This window comes from Mobula hypostoma, chromosome 4 (genome assembly GCF_963921235.1).
Source record: "Mobula hypostoma chromosome 4, sMobHyp1.1, whole genome shotgun sequence".
Taxonomy (NCBI): domain Eukaryota; kingdom Metazoa; phylum Chordata; class Chondrichthyes; order Myliobatiformes; family Myliobatidae; genus Mobula; species Mobula hypostoma.
In genome coordinates this window covers 128,405,785-128,427,775 of record NC_086100.1, presented here as the reverse complement: position 1 = coordinate 128,427,775, position 21,991 = coordinate 128,405,785, and the positions used below count along the sequence as shown (strand labels likewise).

Genomic DNA, 21,991 nt, shown 5'->3' with positions numbered 1-21,991 from the left:
CCATCACACAAAGAGATTTTCCAACAGAACACTTCAAAGTCTCCTTGAGGGGGAAAAAAGACTGCAATATCTTCAACAAGTAGTGGGTATCTCTGAAGCATCACTACTCAAGTTGAAGAAAGAGCTTTGAACACAGGAGCATGCTGGGTCATGTACAAACAGCTGGCCAAGCATATAACCTCCTAAATTACACATCTGTCCCACTTGACCCCTCTGAACCTAGTGCGGAAGCAAATAATCTTGAAAGAACTGCCCAAAAAGAAGCAACTTCCTGTCATGTTAAGGCAAGGGGTTATAATGGGGTCTATGTGGATCAACAAAACTGCGAAGAGCCAATAGGAGCCCACTCACATTTTTGCCTATCAGTTAATATGGGAGCTTATCCGCTGAGTGCAAAAAATCTGTGATTTGCTGAAGGCAGTGTTACAGAGGTGATCTTTAGGGATGTTCCACATATGAACTTCTTACTAATGGGGAGAACTAGAATATTAAGTGAGTGAGATTCAGTGGATTTTCCATGAGGCTGGAACTTCAGAATCAAATAGGATTATAAAAGACAGTGGTCATTCCAGCATGAAAATTGATATTGATAATGGTTTATTGTTGTCATGTGTACCAAGATACACTGAAAAGTGTAAAAGTTAATACAGAGAATCAGATATGATGATGCAGTAACATTGCAAATTGGGAATTGTAATCTCAGGGAAAACTATAAATTAAAGAACGATAATCTTATCATGTGGACTTTTATTCAATGTGGATTTGGAGGCTGTATAAGGTCAATTCACTTTTTCCATTAACTAAAGATACAGGCTGAATCATACTACTGATAACCATAGTAGTATACTCTTATCACTGGAGTCACTAATGAGCCCAGCGACAAAGTGGCAACTCACCAAAGAAAGGTTGGATCCATATGACCCTTCAGTTTTCTGCCAGCAGGTCTTTGTAGGAACAGTGAATGGGACCACCAACTCTGTAGGAAACACATGTATTTTACTTATTTCACTTTAGTTAAATTGTCTTAACTATTTGTGTTTAATGTGCTCTTAATTACATTCACTCAAGTTTTCAATAGTTTAATGGTCTTTAATTATCTTCAGCTATCAGTGGCATTGACAAACTATTAAAAAGCCTTCAACTTCCAGCAAATTGTCATGAGAAGTGGTAAACAGAAGCAAGATTAGGCCATTTGGACCCCATACTGCGGCATTCAATGGATCTTCTACCTCCACCACTTTCTCACGTTACTCCTGACTATCTTAATATTTAAAAATCCATCCATCTCTTTCTTACTTCGACTAGTCTACCTTCCAGCACCAACATTTTTGACAAGTTGCAGTTAATTTCATTATCTTTTGTTTGTTTTTTCCCACCCTTGCAATTTTGCCCAGTCCCGTTCTGGAAGCATCATCGTACTGACTTCCCACCTCTCCCAGAAGTTCCAGGAGTCTCCCGCATATTGATAGTGGCTCCCTGATATCCAGAAATTATATACGATATCCCAGAAAGCAATTTTTTTGAGAGGGAGAGGGAGAGCGAGCATCCTGATTGGCCTCTCTTAGTGCTAAGAGTGGTCCCCAACCACCGGGCTGCGAGGAAACAATATGATTTGACGACATGAGTCAGCTGCACCTTTCCTCATTCCCTGTTACGCCCACTGTTGAACTTGAACGCACGCAAGGTAATTACGCACACGTCATCCATGTCAGCGTGGGAAGATCAACTCCTCGAGCTTGCAAATGACGACGGGCTGAAAAGTATGTTTGACATAACATCTCTGCCAGCATTCTGGATCAAAGTCAAGGCTGAATATCCTGAGATAGCCACGAAAGCACTGAAAACATTTCTTCCATTTCCAATATCATATCACTGCGAAGCGGAGTTTTCTGCAATGAATGCAACGAAAACAAAATTGCAGAATAGACTGGACATAAGGAACCCCCTTCGAGTATCGCTGTCTCCCATCAGCCCTCGATGACACCGTCTTGTTGCAGGAAAACAAGCCCAGGGCTCCCACTGATTCAGTGATATTGGTGCATTGCAATGATTTTATATGTTCATACGGGGAAAATATGTGCTGTGTGTTTAATGTCCAAATGTTACTTAAAATGTTATGATGCTATTGACTTATCACTATATTCATGCGAGGAAAATATGCGCTGTGTGTTTAACATTAAATTTGTTAGATAAACCCTTTTAGAAACGAAATTGAGTGTTTTACAGTTGACTTACCACCTATATTCTGGTCGTGATTAACACCCCCCCCACCCCCCACCCCCCACCCCTGTCAGCCGGTCTGCAAGAATATTGTCAATATTAAACTGGTCCGCGGTGCAAAAAAGTTTGGGGACCCCTGCTAAGCAGAAATATCAGTTTTCTCTGTGGGCGGGCTTTACAGTCGACCTCAAAAATAATGACAGTGTTGCTCGCTGCACTGTTTGCAACAGTGACTTTTCTATTGTCCATGGTGGGTTAAAATGTAAAAGACATGTTGATGTGAGTTTAACAGGTGTCATTCATTCATTAGCGTAGCTAACGTAATTTTAACTAGCTGGCTGCTAAGGAGCTACGCTATTGATGTCCCACGTGATGAGGCCAAACTCCCTGTAGACTTGCTTAAAGTTGTAATAGAATAAACATGATAATATAAGTATATATTATAATGTCACATTTTCTGCATATACCCAACTTGGTTTACAGATCAGGCAAAATCACTAAACAAAGTATTACATACATTCCTGGAGGTCGACTGGGGGCGGGGGGGGGAGGATATGGGGCTGCAGGGGATGGGGGTGCTACCTCCCTGAAATGAGTTTTTGCAGGGTGGGATGTCTGGCAGCCCCTCTTCAAAGCAGAGGATCAGAGCCACTACATTACTCTCTCGCACTATCTTATTAAGGAAAACATAAAAGCTAAAGCAGCCATGAGCAGGAGTAGGCCTGGTGGCTCCTCTTGCCTTCCATGCAATTCCATCATGGCTGATCTGCCCCCAGGCTTCATTTCCTTTCTTGTGCCAGTTTACTGAAGTTCTCATTTCCATGATCTTCCAAGCTTTATTAACTTCTTTAAATACCCCTGATGATCTGGCCTCCACAAGCCTTCAGTAAAGAGAACTACAGAGAGTTGCCACTTTCTGTGACATGGGAACACCACATATACAGATTTATTCTGCCTGCCGGCTTCTCCAGACAGGAAGGGTTGGATTTTGCCCCACATTATATGAATGTCTGGCCAATCAGCAACGCACATAGCAATGGGTGCACATAATAGTCATTAAACTCTTCAGACAGTATGATTAAATGATGTCTGCATTATGAAATGGCAGGAATTTAATCGCATTATACAATCAAGCGCCTGTTTTCAACCATCATCCTTGTTAACATCCAAATAACTATTGAAAACATTGGCCTAGAAATTAGAAGGATTAGAAAGCTTGCACTATAACCATGCCCCTACTTGTTTTTCATGTTTTGTGAAATAAATTTAGTGCTTAAATTGCACTAACTGTGCTGTTTTTCTTTGTAATAATGAGCAGAGACAGGAGTGAAATAGAACAGGAAATATTAGAAATACTCAGCAGGTCAGGCAGAGAGTTGGCCCCAGAATCTTTAGCACCACATATTCCATTACATTTCTGGCTCTACTGCAGAGCCAAAGTTGTTCCAGTTCAGTCATCAAGCTGCATCACACACTATGTGTGTGTGTGTGGGGGGGGGGAGTGGGGGGTTTGGAAGTCAGTGTACAAAAATTCAGAGTGGAGTTTTGCTCGCTGCCAACTGGAGCATTCAACAAAATACGTCTTGCATTTAGTATCAGTAAAACAAAAGTTCTTTACCCAAATTGTTCACTGTATAACAATGCCATCTTGTAAAATAGCCCAGATTCACTCACAAGAGCAATCATCGGTCAGTGTCCTCTCTAAGCCAACATCCCCAGCAAAGAGGCCTTAGTTACAATTAGTCAACCCCAATTGGTAGATCACATCATACATCACACCTGACTACCCAGACATACAATCTCTTCCTAGTTCTGTCACAGCAAGAATTTACCAGGTGGAAAGTGATTCAAGGATATTCTCAAAGACGTCTTGAAAAGGTATAATATCTCCAGCAACCTTTGGGCTAGCGATGCTCAAAATGGAGAAGGAGCATTTGGTTAGTGACTGAGAACATTGAATCCCTCCATTGCGAGCATACAGAAGCGCACTGTAAACAGGAAAAGGAGCATGCTATCTATCAAACCACATATTGGCATTATCGGCCATCTCAGAACCCACAGAAGTTCAATGGAAACAACTCTCCCTCAACTCCAAGGAACTGCCTAATAAGAGAGGTTGCTGCTTCTGCTGTTCATTGCTCACATAGTTACTGCACCAGGGTGAACCACTTGTTTACCATCCGTACATATAAATCCATTAGTAATAGATGTCTTGTGTTTGAAGATTCAAGGGCCAGTTAACTACAGCAGCATGTCATTTTGTAGAAGTATTTATTTTTGTTAATGGTCTTATACTTCTATCCAAGTGAAACTTTTAATTAAATTAGTCACATGATTAATGACACATGGCAGCGATCCATGCTCCTTGATCAGATCCAGTCACAATTGGTTTGCAGAATGAAAGCAACTACGGAAAGTTTGGCCCTTAGATGCACTACAGCTTCAAGTATAAATTGCTTAAAAATTCTTACACCAATATTTAATTTATCACATCCTGTTGCAGGTTTTGCACAATGTTTGCCTTGTCTAAGTAATGATTTTTGACAGAGTGAAAAATGTTTTGAGTTACAAAAGGCTATTCTCTTGCTTTTTTCTAGGTAATATCACAGCACCAGAATCTGCTAATTGCGAATCCAGAGAGCACAATAAATTTCACATTGCTGAGCAATGATAATGCCTTCCTGAACTACCACCCAAACTACTTTACACAGAGGACTCTTACTGCCAGATTTCAGATGAACAATACAAAGCCACCACATGTACAGATGATCCGCAAACCAGTACTCACTGTTATGGGGTTGTTGGCATTATTAGGTAAGTACATTCTGAGCTGAGTTAACTGATCTTGTATTAATAAACTAATGGATGATCACCGGAGTTTCTCAGATTGGGAAGGAAACAATAAACTAGGACACCTTTCATTGCTGATGGTGTGCTTGGGTGGGCAAGGATTGAGGATAAAATTGGGTTTAGCCTCTACAAATGCATTGTTTGCCTACAGTTGTTCTCAAGGCTTGGACATGATGACCACCTGAGTAGGTAATGAGTAGCTGGTGGCCAAAAAACCATAAAGTAATCAGATCAATGGCTTCAGTTGAAGCTGAACATGAAAACAACTTCTAAAAAATAAAAAAAGCAATTAAATTTATTTATACTTGAAATTACTACAGTTCTTAGTTGCCAAGGTTAGATATTTACAAAATCAAGCCATTAAATTGACATTGGTGTTGATGCTGCATCAATGATGAATGCAAGATATCATGAATTTTGATTAATATATCAGTTCTGTTGCAAATCCTTACACGATATCTGATGTTAATTATCACCTAATGCATTGGCCACCACCACTTGTCAGCTTAATGTGTATACCAGAAATAGAAATATCATGGATTTTTGATCTGCAATTAGTGGCTAAGTATATACAGGGCAAAGTTTAACTATGATCAATCATAAATACACAAAAACTCTTTAATTAGATCTCCATTTATGCCAGCAGCATCAGTTTAATAAATACTTTTAGCGGAACCACAATACCAATGAGCAGTTTCAGGTGGGAGGTTGCTTTAAAAGTGCAAGTGGATGCTCATTCATTCGTTAATTTTGTGCCATGTCGTATGACCTGGGCAATCATGGTCTTTCCAATGATAGTTCTTGCCAAATTTTTCTACGGAGGTAGTTTGCCATTGCCTACTTTTGGACAGTGTCTTTACAACACGGGTGACCCCAGCCATTATCAATACAAGTCAGAGATTGTCTGCCTGGCGTCAGTGGTCGCATAGCAAGGACTTGTGATATGACCATCCACCACCTGCTCCCATGGCTTCACGTGATCCTGATTGGGGGGCTAAGCAGCTGCTACACCTTGCCAAAGGATGACCTGCAGACTACCGGAGGGAAGGAGCGCCTTACGCCTCTTTTGGTAGAGATATAACTCCACCCCGCCACCCAAATAGATGCGTATTTATAAAAATAAACTGTAGCTATTCAGTTAACACCTTGAGACTTTTTGGCAGGTCTGAATGTGTCTCAGATTTGACAGCAGTTACAACAAGCTAACAGGCTCAGCCCGTCACTCCCACATCATGTGCCAGATATTGAATCTAACCCTATAGTAAGTCTTTGTTTCTGTAGTTACAGTAAAATCTTGTTCTGGCACTATACAGACCAGCAAACCACAGTAATTGACATCTCAGCAAGAGCAGCCAAACTGACAAAGGAATAAAGCCAGGGGAACTGGAAGTCCAAAATCAGGTAGGTATCAAGAAAATGCTCAAGGCAACACTGTGGGAGTGCTTGAGCCTGCATCAGGACAACACTGAAGGGCTCCTGGGCCAACTTTCAATTCACCAATAACCATCATGTCCAGCAATGCCACATAACCTATATTAACAGATTTTACAATGTATCACATCTTTGGGGTAATTATAAAAAACTTTTATGCACGCACTTTATGCACAACATGCAGTTGTGCAATTAATGAAAATGGCCATCTCTTCCAATTTTATTCAGTTTAATTACATTAATTGAAAAATTCCATGCTTACTGCTTGAGGAAGGGAATTCTGCTCAGTCAGCTCAACCCTTATTTATAATGATCCCAAAAGAACTTTCTGCAAAGTTATTGTGCAACATTCTGTAAAGCACATCAAGAGGAAGTAGAAAGTAGACTTTTTTAAGATTTTAATGTTTTGATAGAAGAGAGTTTAAACCTAAGTTATTGGGTACTCTGGGTGAGCCATGCATTTTACACTCTTCCAATCAAGTTAATTTCTACTTAGTATTGTGTTTCTACTAAAATGTCTGAAATTGTCATTGGCAGAAAATGGCAAGAGCACAGTTCTGTGGTTGACAAGTCACGGGTATCTTGTATTGACAGATATAAGCACACATTTCATTAAACATGAGTTCTAAACATTCAATCCACCATTCTCTGAGTGCTCATTTGTTTAGAGGATGGGATGTTTATCCAGTTAAAAAATAATTAACGTTTTATGGAACTGTTTGAAAAAGATCCTGCATATTTGATTGTTGGGAGGTATAAGTTTCAAATTAGACTGGACAACAATTTTTTTCAAAAGTGTTGCTTCCTTAGTTTTTTTTAGTTTATGATAGACCATTTGAAGCTGAACACAAATATAATTTCAGACTACTTGTATCATGTAAGAACTCGGAGAAACAAGAAATTAACTTTTATTGACTACAATACATTTAATTGCATAACGGTGCTGAAGCTTAGCGATAGTTAACTAAGATGAAAATATTTTGTTGATGATTTTTGTTTGTACTCAGTGTCTGAGGCATCTCGTTTAAGTGTCCAACAATAATAATCAGTCAGTATTGACGGGTTCTAGTTGCCCTGATATCATTTCTCTATGACTGCAATGTCCTGGTGAAACCTTTCACCATGCTCATCACTGACTGCAACAGATTTGCAGGAAAGAAGTCTAAATGGGAATGCAAGAAATGAATCTTTAGTGACATGTTGCACTTGATGGTGTTGAATGCTTGAAGCACGTTGTTAACCAGCTGCACCTAGTTTGGTGCTCTGCAGTTGCCAAAAAAAAATGACTGAAACGTCCTTGAATGCCTTCCATGCGATTTTCTCCGGTCTCACTAGAAGTTGTGCAAATTGCCTGTCATTGATCCCCCCTCCAACTTTCAAATCCCTTACTCACTCTTCCTTCAGTTAGTCCTGACGAAGGGCCTCGGCCTGAAACGTCGACTGCACCTCTTCCTACAGATGCTGCCTGGCCTGCTGCGTTCACCAGCAACTTTGATGTATGTTGCTTGAATTTCCAGCATCTGCAGAATTCCTGTTGTTTGCCTGTCATTGATGACCTGTTTGATTTGTAAACCAATAAAAATGCCTTTCTTAAGCTTGGCATCAATTATTCTGACTTGAATTATGAATTGAAATAGCAAGTATAGGCAATTTCAAAAAAAGGTGTGTGGTAGGGAAATTTCATGGTAAAAGTATTCAGAAAGCAAAATCTTTGTTGCCCAGTATATTGTCACAGCAAATGTAAGTAGGTGATACCTAATGCTGCACCAAAGTTTTGTTGGAAGTATATGTATGCTGGCATTAAAAGACAATCTCTCCGTTGGAGAGAAGTATGAAATGCCCGGGGAGCAATGGCAATCAAGCCAGCACAAAGAGAGTCGCAGAAACCCTTAAAAGCCTTTGAAAAATGAGAAGCAGGAGTTTGTGCAACCCACTCAAAATGCTGGAGGAACTCGGCAGGCCAAGCAACATCTATGGATAAAAGAACAGTCGACGTTTCAGGCCGAAGCCCTTCGGCAGGACTGGAGAAAAAAAGCTGAGGAATAGATTTGAGAGGTGGGGGAAGGGGAGAAAGAAACACCAGGCGATAGGTGAAACTTGGAGGGGGAGGGATGAAGTAAAGAGCTGGGAAGTTGATTGGTGAAAGAGACAGAAGGCCATGGAGGAAAGAAAAAAAGGGGGGGGAGGAGCACCAGAGGGAGGTGATGGTTGGGCAAGGAGAGGGACAGGAGGATGGGAAATGGTGAAAGGCGGGTGTGGGTGGGGCATTACTGGAAGTTTGACAAATTGGTGTTCATGCCATGAGGTTGGAGGCTAGCCAAATGGAATATAAGGTGTTGTTCCTCCAACCTAAGTGTAGCCTTATCTGGACAGTGGAGGAGGCCATGGATGGACATATTGGAATGGGAATGGGAATGGGAAGTGGAATTAAAATGGGTGGCCACTGGGAGATCTCGCTTGTTTGGCAATGCAGTCTCCCAATCTATGTTGGGTCTCACTGATGTACAAGAGGCCAGAACAGAGCACCAAACACAGTAAATGACCCCAACAGACTCACAGGTATCACCTCACCTGGTAGGACTGTTTGGGGCCCTGAATGGTAGTGAGGGATGAGGTGTCGGGGCAGGTGTAGCACTTGTTCCGCTTGCAAAGATAAGTGCCAGGAGGGAGATCAGTGTGGAGGGACGAATGGACAAGGGAGTCGCAAAGGGAGTGATCCCTGCAGAAAGCAGAAACTGTGAGGGGTGGAGGGAAAGAGTGCTGGGTGGAGGGATACAGTTGGAGGTGGCGGAAGTTTCAGAGAATTACGTGCTGGACGCGGAGGTTGGTGGGTTTGTAGGTGAGGACAAGAGGAACCCTATCCCTGATAGCGTGGCAGGAGGATGGGGTAAGAGCAGATGTGCATGAAGTGGAAGAGATACGGTTGAGGACAGCGTTGATGGTGGAGGAAGGGAAGCCCCTTTCTTTGAAAAAGGAGGACATCTTCATTCTAGAATGAAAAGTCTCATCCTGAGAGCAGATGTGGCGGAGACGGAGAAATTGAGAGAAGGGGATGGTGTTTTTACAAGTAGCAGGGTGGGATGAGGTATAGTCCAGGTAGCTGTGAGAGTTCATTGGTTTATAATAGACATCTGTGGATAAACTGTCTCCAGAGATAGAGACATTAAGATCGAGAAAGGGAAGGGAAGTGTCAGAAATGGAGCAGGTAAATTTTGAGGGTAATTGGAAGCTGGAGACAAAGTTGAAGAAGTTGATGAGCTCAGCGTGGGTGCAGGAAGCAGCTCCAATGCAGTCAACAATGTAGCGTAGGAAAAGTGCGGGACGGTCACCAGTTCTAGGCTCGGAACATAAACTGTTCGGCGTAACCGACAAGCAGATAGGCATAGCTGGGACCCATGCAAGTGCTCATGACTACCCCTTTTGTTTGAAACAAGTGGGAGGACCTAAAGGAGAAATTATTTAGAGTGAGGGGAAATTCCACTAGGTAGAGGAGAGTGGTGGTGGAGGGGAACTGGTTGGGTCTGATGTCCAGAAAGAAATGGAGAACTTTGAGGCCTTCCTGGTGGGGATGGAGGTGTAAAGGGACTGGATATCCATAGTAAAAATAAGATGATGTGGGACAGGGATCTTGAAATCCTTGAAAAGATCTAGAGCGTGTGAGGTGTCATGGATGTAGGTGGGAAGGGACTGAACCAGGGGGGATAAAACAGAGTTGAGGTATGCAAATATGAGTTCAGTGGGGCAGAAACAAGCTGAAACAATGGGTCTACCTGGACAAGCAGGTTTGTGGATTTTGGGTAAGAGGTAGAAACGAGAGGTGCGGAGTGTGGGAACTATGAGGTTGGTGGCAGTGGATGGGAGATCCCTAGAGTCAATGAGGTTGGTGATGGTGTGAGAGATAATGGCTTGATGTTTCTTAGTGAGGTCCTGTTCAGGAGGTAAGTAAGAGAAGGTGTCTGAGAGTTGGGACTGGGCCTCAGTAAGGTAGAGGTCAGCAAGAGTTTGTCCTCGACCAACAGCACTAAAAGTGAAGTTAAATATTATCAGTACATCAACTTCAGTGGAAGTGAATTTTAGAAAGGAAATGAATTTGTAGTGGCTATAAAAATCCATATTTAACACAAGCAACTGGGGTTGAATTTCCAATACCAAAATTTTAATCTTACTCTGATGTGACAGCTTAGACAGTATAAATATAAGCACTGATGGAAGTGCGGCGGGTAGCAATGCCTGCAGGAAACAACATCTTCCTGTAAATCTTCATGAAGCATTGCAGGGTAAGATTATTTGCCTACTAGCCCACAGACTCATACAGCTCTCTCAACTACATTCCCTCACATGATGCTTCCAATAAGGATCATTCTATTCTCCATATCTGTTCCGTTGACAAGAATTTGCACAGCACTGTCTTTATAATGTGTTCCTTTTCCCCAGCCTAAACAAGAGTGGGGGGCTCTCTCCTGTTCACCTTCTACCTCACCAACATCTCATTCAATGGACCATCTCCAATGCTATTGGACTATGAGACATATCTTCCCTTCCTGCTGTTTCAGCATTCCAAAGGAACCTTTCTCTCTGCAACCCCTTGTTCATGCTTTCATCTCCACCAACCACTGCCCTTTTCAGTACACGTCCCTGGCAGGCACAGGAGGTGCAACAGCTTCACTTTTGCCCCCTCCCTTCCCGCCATCCAGTGAGCAAAGCAGTCCTTAAAACAAACTCCGTTTTTAGGTCCGTGCAGTGTGCAAATTAACCAGCATGCTAACTGCACAATCCTGTGGTTGGCTTCATTCTGTATCTCTGAACCCTTTGCCATCCAAGCTGATGTAAAACAGGGCTGGGTACTGGAACACATTCTCTTCTCCATTTTTCTAGTAGCTATAAAAAAATTCTGATACAAGACCATCTGCTGTAGGACATTGCCATCCAACATCAGGTCTCTGTCAGCCTGTACCCAGCCAATAATTGGTTGGACCAGCAAAGAAGTTAGTGACAATGAGGAAGTTGAATTTTACCTTGTTTGGCAGCCCTCTCTGCCTGAGGATAACCATAGCTGTATGGATTCAGCACCGAATCTGTGCAGCTAGTCTTGCCTTTGGCACACCAAGTATTCAATATTCACAAAATATTTTAAAAAATGCAAATATGGCAATTTAAAACAGGAGCAAAAGATTCTGGGAATACTTAAGTGGCTGGGCTCCATTTGTTGGAAGGGAAACTGAGTTCCTGTTTCAGGTTGAAGACCCTGCATCAGAATCTTCCTTGACCTGAAATGTTGACAGTTTTGCTTTCAACAGATGTAGTTACCTGCTGACTTTTTACTGTATTTTCTGTTTCTATATTAAAATAAGTACATACCAAACTGTTAGTCTAAAAAGTGATTATCATCTCCTCTACGGTTGTGAGACTCGGAGAATCTACAGAAAACAGCTAATAAGCTTGGATTGCCAGCATCAACACTTTCTCTGCGATATCCCCAGTATAAACTCTGAAAATTGCCACATAAGCATCAATGTCTTTACAAGATCCACCATCTTTAGTGTAAGCACCCTACAACAAGAGTTGAGGCAAACAGGCACTGAGCATATTCCTGTTGTACACCACCAAAATAATTGCAGTACATGCAATTCACCAATGCAGGAAGGACACTGGAAAGCTAAAATGAAAAATGTAAAGACCCTCTGTTTGTTTTATGCTCCAGGTTCCACCACCTGCTGTCTCTCTCTCACATCTATCTGATGACTGCCACCAGCTGTTCTAGTTTAAGGAGTAACAGTATGAGAATGTGACCTTACCATCACAAGATAAGTTATTACATCTCAAGAAAGTGGGTGAACATAACAATCTCAAGGCATTAGGGTGGGCTGTGAAACTATATCCTGCGAATAATAAAAATGAAGGATTCTTCCGGCTCAGAATTCTTTATCTCAGTAAAGTTTGAAGCACTGCAGAGAGGAAGTAGCTCACATTTTAGCCACTCCTTTCTCTGGAAGCCCACTAAGGGTCTGAATGATGGGCACTGCAACTACATAGTATTCATACAAAAAGCAGAATCTTTGAAGAATTTCATACCTAACTGCACTCTGGTGCTATGGAGGCAACAGAAAACCATTGTGACTCTCACATTACAACACTCCTTTGCAGCAACATAAAGAAAGCTTCCTCCAGCTTGCTGATATAGTTGACATCAGCCATGGTTAATCAGCTCAATGGACCTGACATGATTGTAGTTCTACAGTCGAACAAAGTTAGAAAGGAGCACACAATCATTATTGTTCCGTGATTATCTTTCAGAATTTCTAAGCAACAGTAAGATAAGGCATCCCACTGCCCTTCCCCAAACACTTTTATTCTGATTCAGCCCGTTTTCTTTCCAGCCCTGACACAGAGTCTCGGCATGAAACATTGACTGTTCATTTCCCTCCATAGATGTTACCTGACCTTCTGTTCCTCCTGCATTTGTATGATTTGCTCCACTGGCCACTGAGCTGCGGATCCTGAAACAGTGAAGTAACTGTGACTGAACTTTATTTGCTAAACATTGCTGTGGCAGGAGAGCAGGAAAGGCCCACCAGCACTTCCCCTGAGAAGTGGACGAATGTAGGATCAGGCTGCCAAGGAGCAATGTTCAGTTGTGGCGTGCAGGTTCTTCAAGCCAAGAACTTACTGTCTGTGACAAAACCCACCTCAGCACTTATGTGTTTCACAATGCTGGTTTTGATAACACTCTGGGAGGTGAAATATCTCCCAAGTTCCAGCACAAACACTGAGCACATTTTTAGCACAACTTGCAAAGTCTGGCAATTTGGTAATGCTTGTATTTTACCACAAACTGCAAGTATGCTGAGCACGTGGTTGTTTTCCTCAGTCTTCATACAATGCTGATTTGATACCAGCTCTCTCCCACCCCACCCCCCACTAGCTGAGTAGCTTCACCATGCAGCCAACTCATGGTATTACTCGCACATGGGAAAATTGCCTCGTGGCATGGAAAGGCACTCCTACCTCACCAGCCTCACACTTGCACCATTTAATAGGATAATCAGTTTGTTAAGGTTTTTTGTTACATTGCCGGCAACGAGCTATAAATCTTGGCTGCTGATCAGCATGGAATTCTTTAGTGTCACCTTCAAACACATAGAGAGCATAATATTTCAAAGGGAGGATGAGGAAAGGGTCCACAAGTCAGAGACATCTGCCAGAAGAGAATGAGGAAGACCTCTCAATAGGAGACCTAGTTTGTGCACCTCAATGGATTTGAATGAATTTAATTGAGGAGCGTTACTTCAGGTGTTTGTATTACGAAGAAGATAATCACAGATTTCTGCCAAATGCTGGATTTGTTCAAGTCAAAGTCATGGTGACCTTCAGCTTTTCCTTAGTGCCCATACTACGTATTCCAGAGAAGCAATTCGCTGGTGGAAGGATGATGATTTTGACAAAGCTACAGATAGTGAGGAAGAACACTACACCATTCTGGATCTAGAAATCGAGTCTTTTGCCATGAATGGCAGCAGTCTGTGCTGGCTGACAGAGGCTACTGACAGAGTGCCAGGACTGGGAGGACAAATGCTGTAATCCAGAGAAAGAAAGGTGGGTTCATGACCCTACTGCCAATTCCTTGAGATGTTCCCCAGTAATCCCAATAACCTGGTAGAGGACATGTTACTGGCCTGATATAAAGCAGTCAGGTCTCTTGTTCTGCACTGACAATCTGAGTGTAGCTCCCAGGTTCTGTCAACTGTGTATGTCTGGGGAAGACAATCTCTGGCCCCACAAAACGTATGAGATTGAGGTGAAAAACCTGTTTGGGTGGGTGCTGCGTGATGTGTTACCCTGTTACAAATCGGTACCACAAAATATCAGACAGTACACCATATGCAATTAAACGATTTAGCTTTATAATTCTTAATTTGACTAAAGTGTTAGTAAGGTAAACAAAAAGAAAAGGGCCCATTTTAATGAAACAGTCTAATGTGCACAAGTTGGAGCTCATGGCTTCCCTTCCGTTGGTCCTCCATCAATTTTCCCCAGGCTGTGTCGACTCCTGGCCCCACTCCAAGTCCACTCCTTTCTGTCATCTTCTCTCCCCATCTTCCGCCGAACAAAAGACCCACATCACCTCCGTCTCAGGCACACAACAAGAAAAAAAACACTCCTTTCATCGGAAGACGCACATTCCAAAGCCCCCTTTATCTCTAGCCATAATCCAAACACTACTGCTGTAGAAAAACTATTAGATTAGCAGTGCTTCTACAGAAAGACCATTATATTAGCAGAGAAACCTTTCCCAGGGTGTTACATGAGCTTCCACTGTAAAAGTCCAACTGGAAACTAAGAGTTAACAGCAGCATCTGTCCTTGTGTGCTCTTTTCCTGTCGTATAGGGAAAGCTGCAATTCACTTGCACATCTTCAGTTGAGTTTACTGCATTCTGTGTTCGTAAAGGGGTCTTCTCAGCATTGGGGAAAGCAAATGCAAATTGGGCAAGCCCTTTGTGCAACACCATTCCGTTTGTAAGGGTGACATGGAATTTCTACATCCCCCTTCTATTCTGACTTTAATCTTCAGGATTTAACGTTGAATTCAATAGTTTAATATAATTAACCATTCCTGCCACTTACCCCATTCTTCCAACATTCAGTTTTCTTTCTTTTTGTACCCCTGATGTTTCAGAGTCCATTCATCTCTTCCTGTTGCACTCCTATTGTACATTCACCAACCTTCTTTAACTAGCACTGCCATCCTGCATGTATTTCGACCTGTGCTGGTTTCCCTCCTATCCAAAGCAGGCCATAATCTCTACTCAACCTAACAATTTAACCACCAACCCCTATTCTTATCATTGTCTGGCACATCCGCAACATTGATCCCAGTCTCAATGAGCAAAGACCCAACATCCTGGCCCCACACATGTTCATTCATGTGCTATATGGTTTCCTTTTTTTAGGTGGCAGAATGGGTGATTACCGAAGATATGTAGACATCCATTGGCAGGAAAGAGGACTGATTGTTTTTACTATGAAAAAAAATTGTATTAGAACTAGATCACGTACATGATGATTACCAATTTGTTTATAAAGGGACGTTGTTAGCATCTGTTTTGATATATTGCAGGATTTGTATTGAAGTTAGGATGTCTTTTTTTGCACGTTGGGGAGAAGGATGAAGGTTGTATTTCTCAAGTAGGTAGTGTTACAAAAAGGAAATGTTTTTGAGCTAGCTTTTCTTCTGATGCCCTTTGTTTTTGCTATCAAAGATTCCTGTGAGTGCAGGCTCTCCTGGAACTCTGATCCCAGTAGGTATAGATCTATAGGAGCTATTCTGAAGCCCAGTATTATTATTGCTATGACTCAAACATTTTGAATATCACCCTACTATTTAAGAAATGTGAGAAAGGGAAACTATTGAACCATTATTAACTTGTTAAACTAGTGTTTGTTGTCAGGAAGCATTACTACCTTTTGATGATGTTAAAACCATATAATGAGTCTGTAAAAAGTCCTCCATGCCTGTGCATGGAGCTGGACAGCGTGGTGTCCAAGATTTCTAGATCACCTTAAATGGTTAATTGTTAACTAGAGTATTTAATTGTTTAACCTTGTTAAGTTTGTTTTGATAGGCTTGGGGATTCAAGGTCATTTGTACTATTTAAGCGGACATTCCTTAGCGCTTATTGTGGGGTCCTAGTTTTGAGACTGTTTCATCTTATGGTATGGCTTGGCGAAGCCACCAATGTTCTGTTGGCATTCCTATGCATACACTCTGTTTGCTGTCTCTACGTGGGACTCTGTCTTTCTTCTGCACTTGGTTTCTGCCATTGTCAGCATACACCTTGACAAAAAGACCCCGCAATGTGATGGATCCAGCAGGGTTTGAACAGTGGTGGTTTGACGTCAGTCAGCTTGAGGTGAGGATGCCATCTATTCTTAAGTCCACATCTCAAGTGTCTCAGGTCAACATTCCAAGTGTCTCTAGTCTACATTCCGACTTTCTCAAGTCCACATTCCAACGTTCTCTAGTCTACATTGTAGGGGCTTTTTCTGAGGTTTATTGTATGTTCCCAATGTTTATTCAATGTTTCCCAGATTTATTCTATGTTCTCCGTCTTGAGATCCTCAGACCTGTCTTGAATTCTTCAGCTCTATTTCGAGTTCCCCAGGTCTATCTTGAGTTCCTCAGGGCTATCTCAAGTTTACCAGGTCTGTCTTGAATTTACCAGGTCTGTCTCGCCCTCGTCCTTGGATCCTGAGTTCTCTAGGTCGCCCTGGACTGTCAGGTGCCAGCCGTAGAGAGGGTGGATACTGTAACAAGCTGGCCAGGCCTGTGCAGAGAGTGTCGGAGTCCAAGGTTAATTGGTTAATTGGTGTTTAACTTTGTTAGGTTTATTTTGATAGACTCGGGGATTCTGGGCTGCCTGTACTATTTAAGCGAATGTTCCTTAGCGCTTATAGCAGGGTCCTAGTTTTCAGAATGTTTCATTTTGCAGTGTCGCTCGGTCAAGCTACCCATGTTCTCTTGGAATTCCTTTGTATAAACTCTGTTTGTCATCTCTACATGGGAGTCTGTCTTTCCTCCATCAATGTCAGCATACACTGCGAAAGAATCACTTGAAGTCTGATTACGAATGTTACACGAATATAAAGATTTCCAGTTCAAAGTTCACAAGGCAGTGTTATCAGGTTTTCCACATCATGATGAAACTGACTCTAGATGTGTTGCAAATATTTGCAGCTGCCGGCATTTAGCACAATTTGTGACATCTTTGAAGTCATACTTCAATGCAAACAATGCTCAACCATCTTATGGAGAGTTAGTTAGAACAGAAGGGCAGGATAGTGTGAAGAACAGAACTTGTAGGAGGCATGTAGGAGTATTGGCAACTAGTTGTATGGTTAGTGAATTGTTGCACTTTTGGGAAGTCCACGGTGCAGGTAAATAGCAGGGCCTGCATTCTGCCATTCTGTGTGCTGAAAAAAAATGGAAGAAGTCTTGTGTTCTTGAGTATGGAGTTTGAGAGTCTTTCCTATTGCAGGATAAACCAATCCAGCTAATTATCACCCAATCAGTCCACTATCAAACATCAGCAAAGTGATGGATATTGTCATTAACAATCCTAAGAAGTAACATTCTCAAAAATGACTTGCTCAGTGATGGTTGATATGGTTTTTGTCAGGACCACTTAGCTCCAGACTTCATCACAGCTTTGGTCCTGACACAGACTGAAGGTTTGAGTTCCACTTGAGTGAAAACGACTGCCCTCGACATTAAAGCAGCATTTTACTGAGCATGATAGAACGGAGCCCAGTTGAAATTTAGATCAATGGACAGGAAGAAACTATGGCGATAGTTGAAGACTAAACTCACACATAGGAAGGTGATTGTGGCTTTCAGAGATCAAGTATCCCAAGCCTAGGACTTCAATGCAGAAGATATTCTTGGCCAATTATCTTCAGCTGCTGCTTCAGTCAACTTCCCTTCCATCCTAAATTCAGCATTGTGTGTAGGTGCTGATGACAGCACAATGTCTAACCCCATTCACAGTTCCTCAGCAAATGAGGTGTTACCTACCTACACACAAGATCTGAATCTAGACAACTTTCATGATAAGTATCATCCAAGTGCTAAGCAATGACTGTCTCTGACTTGATATTAAATGACATAACTATCACTGTCCTCCCTTATTAACATTGTGAGGGTCAGCATAGATGAGAAATTCACTGGACCAGCCACATAAGCACTGCGGATAAAAGAACAGGTCAGAGGCAGGGTATCCTGAGTGGTTCATCTGCCGACTCCCAATAGCCTTATCAACAAGGCTCAAGTTAGGAGCGGGTAGAATACACTCTACTGGCCTAGATACGTACAGCTCCAACCTCAGGCTGACATCAGCCAGAACAAAGCAGTCCACTATTTCCCACTTTAAACATTCATTTCCTCCAACAGCAGCACCCAATGGCTGCAGTTTGAGGTATCTGCAAAATGCACTTGCCTGGTTTATACTGACAGCACTGCCTAAACCCACAAGCTCAGTGGAACCAGCTCAGCAGAGAGATGGGAGCTCCACCACCTACAGAATTCCTTCCAAGTCATATACCATGCTAACTTGGAGGTATGCTGCTGTCCCTTCATCATCTGTGGGTGTAAATGCTAAATATTCCTGCCCAATACCTTTATGGGCATAATTTCATCAGAGGGTCAGCAGGAGTTCAAGAGTATGCTCTCCATCTCCACGAACTGACCTGAAAAATCCTAGTGCTTCCTTAGCCTACATGATAAAGGCATAACAGAGGATCTGGCCAAAGTTGATTGGAAGGAGACACTAGCAGGAATGACAGCAAAATGGCTGAAGTTTCTGGAGACAATTCGGAAGGCACATGATAGATGAATCACAAAGATGACAAAGTATTCTAAAGGGAGAATGAGGCAACCGTGGCTGACAAGGGAAATCAAGAAGACAGCACAAAAGCAAAGGATAGGGCATACAATATCACAAAAAATAGTGGGAGGTTAGAGATTGGGAAGTTTTTAAAAGCTATCAAGACATCTAAAAAATCCATAAGGAGAGAAAAAAATGAAATGTGAAGGGAAGCTATCCAATAATATAAAAGAGGATACCAAAAATTTTTATAAATATATTAAAAATAAGAGAGGCATAGTGGATATTGAACCGCTGGCAAATGATGCTGGAGAGGGAGAAATGGGGGGACAAAAAAAATGACAGATGATCCTAATAAGTATTTTGCATCGGTCTTCACTGTGGAAGACACTAGCAGTGTGCCAGAAATTCAAGAGTGTCAGGGAGCAGACATGAGTGTTGTTGCATTACTAAGGAGATGGTGCTTGAAAAGCTGAAAATTGTGAAGGTAGATAAATCACCTGAACCAGATGGACTACACCCCAGGGTTCTGAAAGAGCTACTATAGCTGAAGAGATTGTGGAGGTGTTAGTTATTATCCCTCAAAACTCATTAGATTCTGAAAAGGTTCCAGAGAACTGGAAAATTACAAATGTCACTCCACTCTTTAAGAAGGGAGGGAGGCAGAAGAAAGGAAATTATAGGCCAATTAGTCTGACTTTAGTGTTTGGGAAGATGTTGGAGTCCATTGTTAGGGATGAGGATTTGGGGTACTGGAGACACATGATAAAATAGGCCAAAGTCAGCGTGGTTTCCTTAAGGGAAAATCTTACCTCACAAATCTGTTAGAATTCTTTTAGGAAAGGTAGACAGAGGAGAGTCAGTGGATGCTATTTATTTGGATTTTCAGAGCGCCTTTAACAAGGTGCCTGCCATGAGGCTGCTTAACAAGGTAAGAGCCCATGGTATTACAGGAAAGACATTAGCATTGGATAAAAGATTGGCTGACTAGCAAGTTGCAAGGAGTGGGAATAAAGAGGGTCTTTTCTGGGTGGCTGCCAATGACTAGTGGAGTTCTGTAGGGGTCAGCATTGGGACCACTTCTTTTTGCATTATATGTTAATAATTTGGATGATGGAATTAATGACTTTATGGCCAGGTTCGTGGATAATACAATGATAGGTGGAGGAGCAGATAGTTTTGAGATAGCAGGGTGTCTGCAGAAGGACTTAGACAGATTAGGAGAGTGGGCAAAGAAGTGGCAGAAGGAATATAGTATAAGGAAGTGTATGGTCATGTACTTTGGTAGAAGAAATAAAAGTGTAGACTATTTTCTAAACCAGGAGAAAATTTAAAAATCAGAGGTGCAAAGGGACTTGGGACTCCATGTGCAGGATTCCCTGAAGGTTAACTTGCAGGTTGAGTTGGTGGTAAAGAAGAAAATGCAATGTTAGCGTTCATTTCGAGAGGACTAGAATATAAGAGCAAGGGTGTAATGCTGAGGCTTTATAAGGCATTGATCAGACCACACTTGGAACGTTGTGAGCAGTTGTGGGCCCCTTATCCAAGAAAAGATGTGTTGGCATTGGAGAGAGTCCAGAGAGGGTTCACAAGAATTATTCCAGAAATGGAAGGGTTAACCAATGAGCAACGTTTGATGACTTTTGACCTGTACTCACTGGAGTTTAGGAAAATGAGGATCTCACTGAATCCTATCAACTATTGAAAGGTTTGCATAAGTGGATATGAGGAAGATGTTTCTTATAGTGGGGGAGTCTAGGACAGAGGGCACAGTCTCAGAACAGAGAAACATCCATTTAGAACAGAGATGAGGAATTTCTTCAGCCAGGGGTAGTGAATCAGTGGAATTCATTGCCATAGATAGTTGTGAGGGCCAAATCATTGAGTATATTTCAAGTGGAGGTTGAAGGATCAAAGACTATGGGGAGAAGGCAGGAGAATAGGGTTGAGAGGGATAATATATCAACTATGATGGAATGGTGGAGCAGACTGGATGGGCCGAATGGCTTTGGTACTGTTGTATTGTTTATTTTGTTGTGTAAGTTAATAAGTTAAGGGCATCCACTTTGGACCTACATAGACTACTTTATGAAAAACAATTACAAATTTTAAATATAAAACTAATCATTTTTCTTTAGCTGAAGATATGAAGCACGTGGAGAAAGTTTTGTGGTTTCAAGACTCAGGTAACCTTTGATCTCACTGAATGGTAGACGACTCAAAGGGATAAATTGCCAAAACAAGAGAAAATCTGCAGATTCTGGAAATCCAAGCAACACACATGCAATGCTGGAGGAACTGCCAGCTTATTTTCCTGTTTCTATGACATAGCGATCAAAGGAGAGTGGGCATGATTTTAACAGCATACTCCACCTTGATGGAAGCAAATACATTAGGTTAGGATTCATTCGGTGCTAGTTTGGGTTTTTGCAACTATTCATAGGAACAAAGGTGTTTTCTGTTATCCAAAAGTCTTTCATTACTTCAGTTCATCTCCCTAAAGTACTGAAATTTAATTAAGGAAACAAATGTTCAAGCTTTTGTATAAACAAAAAGTGGTACCGAAAAAAATATGATACGGACGATCTCTAATTCCTGATAGTTTCATGTTACAAATTCATAAGAAGATTGTAGATGTCTGATCATGATGTCCAAAAACCCACTTGATTGTGGGACTGACTCCTTGGATTATAAAATTGGCAATGTCATTCACACATGACCAGAGCCAAGTTTCAGAAGTACTGTCTAGTGCACAGCCAGTCTTATATCCCATATTTAGGGCACATTTCAGCACCAATGGTATAAGTCAGACAAATGACCTTTAATTAGAACTGCAGATTACTAACATCTGTAATAGTATTTTCTACCAATAACTTGCTTTTTCCCTCTCTTTCCTGGTTCTGGTGAATGATCCCAGGCATGAAATGTTAGCCGTTTCTATTTCTACAGATGCTGCCTGACCTGCTGAGTGTTCCTGGTATCTTTGGGTTTTATTTTCCTCTAGTATGCTGTTTTCCAGCTGCCTATTCTACACCTTAGGGGTGGAAAATAATGCTAACATATTCTTTATCTAATGTAATGATGACAATGGATGCATTAGAGTTCTTTTACA

General features: G+C 41.8%; 2 protein-coding genes across 6 annotated transcripts in view; one reads left to right on the top strand and one right to left on the bottom strand.

Annotated features, from left to right (window-relative positions):
- Window positions 1-13,086, bottom strand: part of slc26a1 (solute carrier family 26 member 1) — a 125,493-nt gene extending 112,407 nt beyond the window's left edge. The window contains exons 1-3 of one of the 4 annotated variants that reach the window (XM_063046504.1): window positions 12,943-13,086; window positions 1,697-1,889; window positions 897-976 (exon numbers count right to left, since the gene is read on the bottom strand). The gene's annotated coding sequence lies outside the window, so the exon portion shown is untranslated. Of the gene's footprint in view, window positions 1-896; window positions 977-1,696; window positions 1,890-12,937 lie in introns of all 4 variants that reach the window. The other 3 variants (XM_063046505.1, XM_063046507.1, XM_063046509.1) reach the window with 3 other exon arrangements.
- The window catches only part of idua (alpha-L-iduronidase), a 175,221-nt gene that overhangs the window by 124,445 nt on the left and 28,785 nt on the right, over window positions 1-21,991 (top strand). For both annotated transcript variants that reach the window (XM_063046515.1, XM_063046514.1), the window contains exon 8: window positions 4,818-5,034. In XM_063046515.1, coding sequence (XP_062902585.1) covers window positions 4,818-5,034 — 217 coding nt within the window. The remainder of the gene's footprint in view (window positions 1-4,817; window positions 5,035-21,991) is intronic.